General features: G+C 45.0%; 1 protein-coding gene across 1 annotated transcript in view; it reads right to left on the bottom strand.

Moving 5' to 3' along the window:
* LOC126544309 (uncharacterized) overlaps positions 1–12,500 on the bottom strand; it is a 26,819-nt gene that overhangs the window by 9,514 nt on the left and 4,805 nt on the right. Inside the window, exons 5-8 of the mRNA XM_055061419.2 lie at positions 10,706–10,767; positions 9,942–10,019; positions 9,316–9,403; positions 2,887–2,963 (exon numbers count right to left, since the gene is read on the bottom strand). Coding sequence (XP_054917394.1) covers positions 2,887–2,963; positions 9,316–9,403; positions 9,942–10,019 — 243 coding nt within the window. The 5' untranslated portion in view covers positions 10,706–10,767. The remainder of the gene's footprint in view (positions 1–2,886; positions 2,964–9,315; positions 9,404–9,941; positions 10,020–10,705; positions 10,768–12,500) is intronic.

The following is a 12,500-nucleotide window of genomic DNA, read 5'->3' as shown; positions in this document are numbered from 1 at the left end:
GCGACATAGGAGCGTGCGCCAAATTTCTGACTTCCTTAACGCTTTTATACACAATGTAGGGCCGGTAATAGCAACTGGCAGGCACCGTGGCACTGCTCGTAAGGAACGGTGCCAGTGACATTACATAACCTTCAGTGCGAGCACCTATACTGTTCATCAATTTTTGACAGTTTGAGAAGAACTTTCTCATTAGTTTGCGTGCTGGAATTGAAAAAAATTGCGAAATAATTCACACAGCAAGATAATATCTCGTTTCAGCAACTTTGGCCGTTGAAAATTATAGCAACTAACTTGCACATACGACATAGGTACACGTACACAGTGTTTCAGCGAACACTTTCAAGAATTTGTAAATATTGCCTGCGGCAGATAGCACAATTCTAGTTCATGAGTTGGTCTACGCCAAGACGCGGACATTACTTGCACAAAAAAAATGAAATGCGCAATCGACTAAGTGACGTAAAGTCACTCGTTATGTTTTTAACGAATTACCGTATGGTCCATAGTGCAATTTTCTAATTTTAACCATGGAGTTCGCAAGGCGGTTTCGCTTGGAATTAATTCTGAGGATGACACCAGTTTCTAAATATTGATTCCTGAACCTTGCGAAGAAATGCATTGGAGTTCCAGTTAAAACGACGTTTTTGCTAGGAAACTAGCAGCGTCTGGATATTTTCGACCAACCACTAAAGCGTGGCGCCAAAACCTATTTAATTACTTCGCTTACTCTAGGTGGATCTCCGACTGTTGTGTCAACTTCATCACCTTTTTTTTTTTTTTTTTTTTGCTGTGTTCTTTCTTCAGTTTCAGTTTCAATTTTTTATTCATTCATAACAATTGGTTACAAGAAATGGTATACAGACAAGGGCCCCAAAATCATAGACTGCACCGGGACCCTTGGATTAGAAGTTATATAAAAAATAAATAAAACGGAATACAGAGCAGAGAAACAAAATATGAAATAGGCAAATATAGCCAAGAAACTGAGTGATGACAAATTTCTAAAACAAAAGGAAGAGGAAAGATGCACAATCACTGCTAATTACACAGCTACTAATTAGCAATATACCGTTATGGGGAATTAATCAGACAGCAAATAACTCTTCAGTTCATATTTAAAAGAGTACGAGGTAGATGACAACTTAATGGAATATGGTAAAGTGTTCCAAACTTTAAGCGCGCAAGAAGAGGAAGCCATCTTTCCGCATTTAATATGACATAAAGGCAACAGGAAATTTCCTTGGGCTGCAAACTTTGTGATATTAGGATTAAAAAGAAGATCAGAACTAACGAAATTGTAAGAAACTTGTTGAGCTAGTAATTTGAAAATTAATATCACCAAATGATAGTTCAACAAATCAGTAACTTGAAGAATGCGGTTTGTACGTAGTTGTGAAGAGGCGTTAGAGAAAAAAATGGCTTCGCGTTATAATGCGGATAGCCTGATTTTGAATCTGCTGAATAGAGGAAAGATGGCGATTGTAAGTACTACCCCAAGAAGCGATACCATAAATTATATTACTATGAATGAACGTGAAGTATAACGATAATAATGCTTTTTTGGGCAAAAATGCACGTGATTTGAGTAGTGCTCTAATGCCAAATGCTGTTTTTTGTTTGGTGTGTGCAATGTGGTTAGTAAACTTAAGCTGGGGATCTAATTTGATGCCGAGGAAAAAAGCACAAGTGGCAGTAGGAGTGTCATGCTCATTGAGAGTTATGGTCGGAGAGCAAGGTAAAATGTCTCTGCAATGACTTAAATAACATGAATTGCGTTTTCGTAGGGTTTATAATGAGAAAATTGGCTTTGCAGCAATCAGTAATTTTTGACAGATAACTGTTTAGTTTCGAAGTTAGCGAAAGTGATGATTTATCCGAGAGGGCAAAAGTCGTACAGTGCGCGTATAGTATAGGTAGTGTATAATTAAGGCAATCAGGTAAATAATTCATATAAATGCAAAATAATAGTGGATCTGACATCGAGACTTGAGGCACTCCTTGATTAATAATTTTGCTTTCAGAGAAAGCCCCGCCTGCGTGCACTGTTAGTTCGCGATTAAAAGGATAACTATTCAATATATTAGGAGCTGGACCATAAATTCCAGTAGACTCCAGTTTAGTAAACAAAACTTCGTGGTTTCTTGTATCAAATGCTTTAGTAAAGTCTTAAAAGACCGAGCCAACAAAGTGTCCGAGATTGAGTGAATGTCGAATATAATCAATTATTGTTAGCAACGCCAAGTTAGTCAAGCTTCCTGAACGAAAACTGAACTGACAAGGTTTCAGCAAGCTAAATTTGTTAAAGTAGCTGTTAATATGACTAAGTATTAACTTTTCTACAACTTTACTAATTGAAGGTAAAATACATACATATATGACGATACTTACCGACTTCAGCTTTGTCACTCTTTTTATGAACAGGAAAAACTTTAGCATTTCTTTTCAGATTTCTAGGGAATATACTGGTTTTAAACACAAGGTTATGTAAGTTACTGAGAGCATCAAAAATAGTCGGAGCAACAAGCTTTAAATGCAATGCGGAAATTCCATCAAGACCAGGACTTGTGTTCCTTAAGTTGTAAGCCTCAATAAGGACTTCTTCAGATGTTACAGGAAAAAAAAGAAAGTGCAATAGTGTTGTATTACGATTCAAATAAGCTATAAATTGGACTTTCTTCATATGGTTTTGCATATTGCATAGGTTTCCAAATAAAATTCGTTGGCAGTCAGCCTTGGTGTCGTCCGCTGTTTTGCAACTGCATCTAACGTTGTTTTTTTGTAAAGATACAGCGCGTTAAACTCCATTTTTCTAGGCGAGCTCTCGATCTTTCTAACTGGCATTCTTGAGCTCAGTACACGGTTACCTTTTGAAAACCAGATACTCACCGTATAATTCACTGACGCTAATAAATGGCTGCATCCTTCTGCTGGGAGTTCAATCTTGAACAAGGGAACGGCAGGAGCTTCGTGGAAACAAAAAACAACATCTCTGTATAAAACTCCTAGTAAATCGTAAAAATTGTTTGCAGCAACTCAAGCTTAAACGGTCTCTCACCAGGCCCCAAAGCAAATTTTGGTTATACGCTAGAAGTTCTTAAGTGTCCTCTAGGGAGCGTTCTGCTGAAAAAAAATTCAAATTGGCTCATTAATAGCCGAGATAGAAATATGTCAGTGCCGCGAACCCATGATTTCCGCAGCCGGGCTCCACTGCCAAGCAAGACGATCTCTCCACTCGCCCCGTCTAGCCTATGCAAGCGAAATTCCTTCCCTGCGTTCTCCCACACCGGACCTCCAGGATCGCGTGCCGCATACATCACAGGCCCCGCCTTAATTTTTTGTTTTTGCTCCTCGCTTTTTTTTTTTTGGGGGGGGGGGGGGGGAGGGCTACGCACTTCCGCCGATGGCGTGGCGCGCGAGCTGCTGTCTCGTTCGCGCAGCGCACAATTTTGCGCGCTGTGCACAAGGGAACTTGACTAGCGGTATAATTCAGGGCTGGACGAACACTGAGGCCGAACAAGTGGATCGCAGAGCATGATCACGCGCTGGGATGCGGTAGAAAATGGCATAGTTTCAGTACCTGCACACGTGACCACACGACCATGGGAACAAGCAGACGAAGCGGAAGTACATCTCTCTTGCTTCGGTGCGAAGTAAAACAGAAAACACGCAGACATTCCGTTTGTGTGTTTTATTATCACTCTAAATCACTAAATCACGTAAATCTATATCACTCTAAATCACTCAATCACGTAAATCTAAATCACTAAATCTAAATCACGTAATCACCGGTGAAACGGTGATTACGTGCAGCTTTACTTGGCGTCTCATCGTGGAGAACACAATTAGCCGCATAGCGAACTAGCCATGGATGTGGTTGATAATTGTGGAGGCTGTTCGACGCGGCGTCACTTTAACTCCGCCTGCAGAGTTCTACTTTAGTCTTTAGATTTGACCTGTTGCAGTGTTCTACTTTGGTCTTTAGATTTGTCCTGTTGCTCTCCTTTCCTCTTTCCTTTTTCCTCCCCTCCTTCCTATCTTCCATTTCTGTGTTTCTGTCACCTCCCTTCAGAGGAGTAGGCAGGCGTTGTGCCCCTTCCGGTGGCAGTTGCCAGCCTGCTCCTCGCTTTCCTTTTCCTGATGCCTGTGTATATGTGTATATGTGTTCAAAATAATAAATTTCAATTCGTCAATTCAAGCAACAAATCGCACAGATAACAGATGTTGTCTTGAATAATTCGCGAAGTCACGTGTTGCCACGAGCGACGTCACACTGCGGACACGACTACGTAGGCGCAGGGCACGACTACGTCACCGTCCGGCTAGGAGCGCGGCGGCCACGGGTAGAAGAAAAACGGCGTTCGGTTTGAAATTTCAGATCATTCCGCGGTGCGTATCGATGTAATACTTTGCAGACACGACTGTTATCGCGCAATGTATGCCCTGTGCTTGTCAGCTCAAGATGGGCAGACCTGGGGAGGGGCCCTTTAAAGGGGCCCTTAACGACCCCTTGGACTTGGTGAAAAAAACACATTCTGCGGATATCATACGCTGCTGAGAGTATGTCAGCCAAGTTTTGCACTCGTGGGGCTTACAAGCGGAGCGCAAAGACACCTTTTTCTCAAACCCTCTCTTTTCAATAAAGGCCTTCTGCTCACCCGTGTCGGCGTTGCCCCTCGACGTCAACGGGCAGATTCCCATAAAGTGCTGCCAAATTGACCGATAGCTGACTTCAATCAGAAATGGTGCTTGGCTCAAGTGCGCTTCTTCCTGGCGATTGCCGAATGTATTTATTGAAGCTGTTTATTGAACAGGTCTAAGTATGCGAAAATCTACGTTTAAAATTTCAGTGAGATTTGGGTAACTCCGAAGAAGCCGACTCGTAGGCTCACGCTCGGCTGCGGTCGCCCGCGTAAGATCTAAACTTTGGCCACACTGCTTATCGATGTCGTAGCCTTCGGGTCTAGCTAGTTTCGATTATCTTTGAACACTCAACTAGGCTGGAACCACGCTACACTTAAGGTCAGACCATACGTACGCTCGCTAGCGCACGCTCACTCCTGAAAACTCGCGGCTAGATGCCTTACTAGCATGGCTTCGCATTGAGCTATTCGGATCTATTTGCAGCGCTTCTAAATGCGCAATTTGGATGTGGCCATTATCCGTCGGTCAAATGGGAGTACTACATAGCCGGTCCGCCCCACGTTCCACGTGGAGACTGAAGCACATAGGCGGGAGGGCGCCCCCTCCCCCCCCCCCCCCCCCCCCAGCTCTGTAGCGCACATATCAAACGCACTACAGTTGCATGTAGCTGCGTCTGCTATACATAACGTAGATACCGCGGCTGCCGCATGGTGTCCCGCCGACCCTGCTAGCTGTAGTGTTACTGTACATGCTCCCGCAGGGAGCAGAGTTGCGCATATCTTTTCCGGCGCCGCTCGCACCGCTATTGGCCGAGCGCGAAAAATGACGTCAAATGATCCGCGCCGCTGCAAAGCCAACTTTACGGGCGCATCGCCGACTCATGCGAACTCGTCGTTTCCGTCAGTGCCATCGCCATTGCAATTAGCGGACCGTCGATCGTGCGTTCAGAGGAGCAGCTGCGGGTTTCGGGTACGGTATTCGACGATGTGAAGTCAAGGAACTTGGTGAAGTGATACGAAACACATCGTACTGGCACTTGCATTCCAGTATGACGGGTGCAGCGCACTACACTGCACAAACCGCACAGAAGGCGGTAAAGGGCTCTACGCGGTGCCAGTGGAACAAAACTTGTCGTTCAATTAAACATGCTGGAAATCTACGTTGTGCTCTGGTGAATTTTGTTTCCTGTAGGCGGGAGTGGAGTGAATGCACTGTTGAATGACGTAAAATTTCCTTGCCTCTGATGCGATAGGTCACAAAACTTTGTAACCTGGCTTTTTGGCCAAATCCTGCTTCAGTGATTTCATCTACTTGATACAGTGTCTTCAACTACTGGCTCTTCTCTGAGCGGTAAGAGATCAAGAAAAATGCGTTGTCATATTACAGTCTGCACTGTGTGAATAATTACTCTGCAAGTTTAATGCCACCTTGATGTGATTAGTGCAATAAAAATAACCCGTTGTTACTCTTAATAGCTTATTGCCTTTCCAGTTTCTTTGAATTCTGCCCCCAAGGTTCCAAGAACCAGCACACTTGGCCTGCTGCCAGCAGCCGTTCATGCATTCCCTTGTATGAAATAAATTTGATCTAGAAGCTCTTGCATCTTGAATCTTTCTCTACTTGCAGATTTGCTGCTACTAAATAGCTGATTAGTCTGCGATATGAATGAATCATAAAAGTAAGCTTTGCTTAAAATGTGCGCATGTGAACATTTGAAATGCGCTTAAATCTGTGTCTGCACCGCATGTATCGAAAACGTGCAGCTGTTGTGAACGATGGTTAGTGATAAATGACGCTCTGTTAACGGTCACTGAGATAACTGCAGGCACGATAGCTCTCTTGGCGACGGTCATGAGTCGGCTGGTTTCGGCAGCGAAAATGCGCTAAGTGTCCACTTTACGTGTGTGAAGTTTTCTTTAAACACTCTTTAAAACATTTCTTGCCTTCTGACCATGATAAGACAACTTCATATGCATGTTGAAAATCATTGCACCGCTTTTTGTGGCAACGTAATGCGCGTTTGCGAGTGAACTTTGGAGCTGTTCGAGCCACGGGAGTATTTTATTTTGGGGAATCGAAGGCGGTCCTACCCCCTATTTGTACGTTCGTGTGTGTTTGTATATGCGTGTTTACATAGGTACATACAAAGTTTCGGTTAGTTGGAAGCCCACCCCCTCCGGCTGCACGAATGACTCGTTCGAGCGTAACCTGTATTAAGAAGTGCCCTTTGCTAAGCGCCTGCGAACAATTGGCGCTTGTAGCTCGCGACCACTAGAGAAAAAGGCGGAACACCGCGCGGCATTTGGCTCTTGCGCGCGCGAGGAGTGGCTTCGCTGCAGAGCTGGAGCACGACGGCGGACCTATGCGCAACTCTGCTCCCTGCGGGAGCATATACAGGAACACTAGCTAGCTGAGGAGAACCGCTTGCTCTGAGTGGTTGGTCTATGTGGACGACGTGGCTCCGTGGGCGTGAGGCGAGCCTGCCCGAGCAGCAACATGCAACGGAACGAGCCGTCTGCTTCCCGAGTTGCACATCTACGTGGTGCGTTGCCGTCGCGGTAGAAGCTCGTCACGAGCGAACATAAAGACAACGTTTCCTTCGACCTTCGGAAAATGTGTGATTGCCGCTGTGCGAAATGGAAGGCGCGACTTGCCGCCCGGAGCGAGAAAGCCGCGAGTTGCCATCTAGGAGGCTGTAGCACAGCAGAGGGATGAGACACCGTGAACTCCAACGTAAGTTCAAGGATAACCTCAGAGTTTGGCGCGTCGGAGGCGCCGATATTAGGAAGTAGAGGCGCCTACGCCAACACCCGAAATCAAATTTGAAAGGCGCTCCACGGTGTCCTTCAGTAGGGTGAGCGTAGTGCGTACGCGCCGCTTGGCCGTAGCCTTCGCGGAGCAAGGCATTGAAGGAGGAACGGGCCAGGAGCACCGCGAAGGGGATCATGGGAGATCTTTCATTGCCAATAACTCCGCCTCTGCTGAACGCACTAAGGTACTTCTGGCGGCAAAATAGTTCTGAAGCAGACTATAACTCTAAATGCGTTTCGCGACTTCTGTAATAAGTCGTTGAGGCCCCATTTAAATCACTTCTGCTTTAACTGATGTTGAATTCCAATGGCGGAGTCGGAGCAAGTTTTTCTGCTCGTTTCGGAGCAAGTTTGTTTCAATGGCAGAGTGAGTGTGGGAGTAAGGTGTTCCAATGAGAGAGTCGGAGGGGATTCAGAGCGGGAGTCACTACGTGGAGCAGAAAAAGCTGCTCCGCCAAAATCGGCGGAGTGGACCGGAACTCTGCGTGACGTATTTCCTTTACCACGTTTGTCCGCTGCGAGGCGCCACCGGTCACGACTCGCGAGGAAGCAAAAGCTGCTGCACGCTTAGCGAGATATCCATTCCACACTTTTAAAAAAAAAACAGGTGAACGGCGCTGAAGAGACAAGTGACCGGTGCGACGGTGCTGGGACCAAACAGCGGAAGAAAATGACAACACGCAAGGTATCCTGGGTAACTCGGTGACAGAACTTCCGCTTCCGCCTTGCTCCGGCGGCGCAAGTTGTGTTCCATTCGTGGATCTGGAGGCGTTGCTCTGCGCCAGAGTCGAGTGCTCGCTCGGGGAGTCCGTCGGCTGCTCCGACTCCCGCCATTGGAATTTAACATGAGAACTTGTCAAGCGAGCAATAACTACACTCTGGCAGACCTCTGCATCTGACCACGCTGCAACTTGCGTGCAAACACGTGGCTCTCTTGCGCTGGAGCAGATTACGAGAGAGGCTTCTCCATTGTGCTTCGTTCACCTTTGTGCTTCAGTGATTTAGATTTCCTTCATTCATGTGCAAGCTACTTTTAGTACTAATTAGCCCGGAGGGAAGTTTACCGCCTGCAGTTGAGTGGACATGTCGGGTAGTATGGCATCTGTCATGAAACAAGTGGGGTAGCAAACCAGGTGCAAGCCGGTGAACCTCCCTGCTTCTTCCTTTTCTTTCTTTTTCGTTATCTATCTTCATATCACGGAACAGCGCAAAGGCAGGACAACAAGCTTAAAAACACAGAACCCTACGCTCACAAGAGTTCTTCAGTCAAGGTAGTTCCTAAAACCGTTTCAAATTGCTGGCAGGCTACCGATTGACGTGCCACCAGCCTCATAATATGAAACTCCTCATCATCAACCGCCAGCTGAAAAGTCCTCAATGGAATAATATGACAGAAATAAGAAGCGTTGAAAAAGAAAAGATGCTTAATTACTGTTTATTTGGTTCTGCCTATAATGCGGACCTAGATACTATTTTGTTGTTTTAATGAACGTGTTGCGTATTAAAGTTAATTTTGTTCTTCATAGGCGTCACGACAGTCAGCAGGCCCCCAAGTTCTTCTCTAATTACGGCGTCCCGGTGTTGACAGGTGGCGCCCGTGTGGAGTCTGGCAAGTGTTACGATTAAAGAACTCTGCACGCTTTCTGCACACGACGGTGTAGCATATCTTGCACCGTTCTACAAACTAGCCACATACTTCGGAGATTGCAGCATATGCACCAGTCAGGACACAAAGAAAGCAGCAGGACAAATAATTGTCATGCAAACAGTATGATATTGTGCTAACAAATAAACGCGCATCGTCTACCTCTACTCAAGAATCACTCGGAGAATGAGTGCCCATCAAGAAGGAGTCGTTACTTACGAGTTATGATGCAGTGTCCATTTTTGCAAACGCCGTCAACAATAAGGCTATCAACGCCAGGGACAGTGACCTTTCGCTGATAATTGAGCTGGAAACGATGTATCGGGTCAGACGGTGAGCCAAAGAGGAGGCATGTAAACGCGCGTACTATAACTAAGCGGCTTCAGGATAGGTCGCTCCTAATGCGGCATTCGTGCTGTTTTACCCTGCGATAGAAATATCTTTTTAATGAAGATGCACTACGATCTGCTTCACCGCGCTTCTTCTTTTCAAGCATTCTATTTGCTTCACAATCGGCAGAAGTTCAGTGTGGTTGGATACATGTAAATATTCGGTAAGGTGACTGAATAATTTGGCTTGATGCATGAATAGAAAATAAGCGTTGTTTAGGCCCTGTGGCTGTCTTGAATGCTCATTTGATACTGGCCAACGTCCGGCCCCTGTTAATCTGTTTATCTGGGTCGTGTTTTACATATGTGATAACACGACACATATTCGGTTTATAACTTATAACCTTCCGAAACTCTTAGCAATGACGCAGGTAATCTTAACCTGGTCTTATGGACTTATGGTGCTTCTGACACATAGCCCCTAATCCGCATTTGGAAAAAAAAGTAAGTTCTCACCCAACACCTGGTGCCACTTCGTAGCTTTCTATATTTTCCGGTCGTTTTACAAGGAACCGCGCACTTTTCAGCCAACATCTAGCAGGAAAGTAAAAAGACCAGCCAAATGTCGATAACAGGTTAATTTAAGTACGATAAATGCGTTTTCTTTCGGTGATAGAGCCTAATAAACCGACAGAAAAGTTGTTGATCTGACAATACAGCTAGACCCCTGCAAGTGTATTGGTCCTCTCTAACCATTCGCTTACGTAACAATATCATAGCATTCACAAGAAGCTCGCCCAGTGTTAATGAGATATTCACCCTGACGGAAATCCGGTTCAAAACTTTGCGCAATCCCTCCCAAGACGTGGTGCAAGTATGCGTGTGGTTAGTGCTGACAAACTTGCGGGCCGCTAAATATGCATGGCAGTGCGAGTGCCAGTTGGCGACAGCTTGCTAGCAGGCGTTCACATTCGTGCCCGTGTGCGCTATGACTTTGATAGACTCATTCCCGCTTTTGACTTCATGTTCGTGCTTCGCAAGCACAGCTTGGGGGGGGGTGCTAGGTACGCTCAAAATGCTGCTCTACAGGTGCAATGAAATATACAGCAAATCATTTCTGCACAAGTGACTGTATTTCTAGTTGTCGTCAGTTTAAACACTTTGCAGGCTCCTGGTCTTTAATGGGGGTGCATGTAATCGAAAAGTAAGCATTACTGTTGAAAATAGACCAGCCTGTACGGCTTATTATGCATGCGAACCACAATCGTCACGTTACTTACAATTCCGTTTCTTTTCACGTACTTCGCCGGACAATCGTCGGGGATCGGCAACGGTTTGGTATCTGAAGGTCAATGATTTACGCATAAGTTGCAAACATTCGAAATCTTTCTTATTAGTATTTATTGTACCTGAAGCAAAGACTGAAATTAAAGTAAATTAACTGTTATGCTTTGAATTGCCTCAGCATTTTAAAAAATCATTCCTGGCATAGATGGGAGAAGGGGAAGAGAAAGAAGGGAGAGAGAAGGTTTAGATACGTGTACGGACAGCACTTGAGTTAAAGTTGCTCGAGCAAACCAGAAGTTCTGAGAAAACACAAAAGTGCCTTCACTGCCTCCTGAGCCGGTGGTTGGTCGGGACGGTGCTCTAATATTATCTGTTCACTCAGAGGACGATCATCTAGTTTCCTCAATTTGTTGGACAAAGACTGTCTTTGTGCTTGAAATTGAGGACAATGTCACAATAAGTGGTCAGTGTTCTCCTCGGATCCGCAAACATCACATGCAGGACTATCAGCCATTCCAATTAGTGCTGAGTAGGCATTCGTGAAGTCAACTCCAAGCCATAACCGACACAGAAGAGACGCTTCACGCCGGTGCAGACCGACTGGAGGTCTAGAGCACAACTGTATTGCTTGAGCTTGATTACTCGCAGAGGCAGACGCTATTAGCACATTGAGCTCTTAATTACTATTTGGCTAATTAACAAAGCTACGCTATTTACCTTAACTGCACTGCGTGCAATCCACGAATTGTAGTCAGTGACATTCAAAATCATATCCACTTGCAACTAATTCTGAGGATGGTTAAGTCCTGAAAAATGCGTTGTGAAAATTTGCAACGGGGTGCATTGGCGTTACAGTAAGTTTTGAGCTTCAGTGTGCAAAAATGCGTATTGTTAAAAAAAAAGAAGGGGAGGAATAGCGCATATTTACCGCAAGTTTGCCTGCGCTTTTCGCGAAATTGGTGCTAGCTTCAAAATTCTTTCAAGTGGATGTGTCTTGTGGCATCACTGGCTTCATTTCACCTATTCCAATATATGTGCTAACGTAGCTAGTATAAAAATTGATTAGTGAAATTATGTCAATTAGTCGATTGTGCATCCTAATTTGTAGTGTAAGTAATGTCTGCCTTTTCGAGTAATTCAGCTCAATGAGTAGATTTGTGCTATATGCCACAGGTGGTTTTTAAATATTGTGTTAAGGTTAAAAATAAAAGACCCGGTATATAGCAAAATGCTGCCTTGTACTTCTTTCGCCAGCAACTTCCAGGAAAGAAAATGTTACTTCAACTACGCTTGGGTAAACGCGCCATTATCAAATAACAGTCAGACTAATCCTGCCTGTTTTCTTTATTATACACTGAACTACTCTACCGCGCAGCCTAAGCTGAAGAGAGTAGCGAGATAGGCAACCGTAGCGGAAAAATAAGTGCTCCTTGCGCTCATAGATCGAAGGGTTCAGAGCGACAGTCACCGAAGCACTTTGTACAGTAAAAAACTTCCTCTGTGTCGCAGAAGGTAATGCTTCACTCGTTGGCGTCGTGCCTTCATGTTGGCTTGCACATGCCTTTTACTCACTAAACGGCGGATTGTCGCAGAATGCAGAGCCTGTTATGTAACGGCCGAATAAACTCGTAATAGGGAACCTCGGCGTACAAATACAAATCAATCATCACGTACTCTCCTCGCAATTGGAGCTAGATAAGCATGCTTACAACCACAGAGCCCGATGTGAAAATACTCTAAATATACTTTAGACAAATCGCAGTGTTGAAGATGGCGGGAAAGTTTTCC

Source organism: Dermacentor andersoni, chromosome 3 (assembly GCF_023375885.2).
Source record: "Dermacentor andersoni chromosome 3, qqDerAnde1_hic_scaffold, whole genome shotgun sequence".
NCBI classification, from domain to species: domain Eukaryota; kingdom Metazoa; phylum Arthropoda; class Arachnida; order Ixodida; family Ixodidae; genus Dermacentor; species Dermacentor andersoni.
Note: the sequence above shows the minus strand (reverse complement) of the source record. Positions and strands in the feature narration are given on the sequence as shown.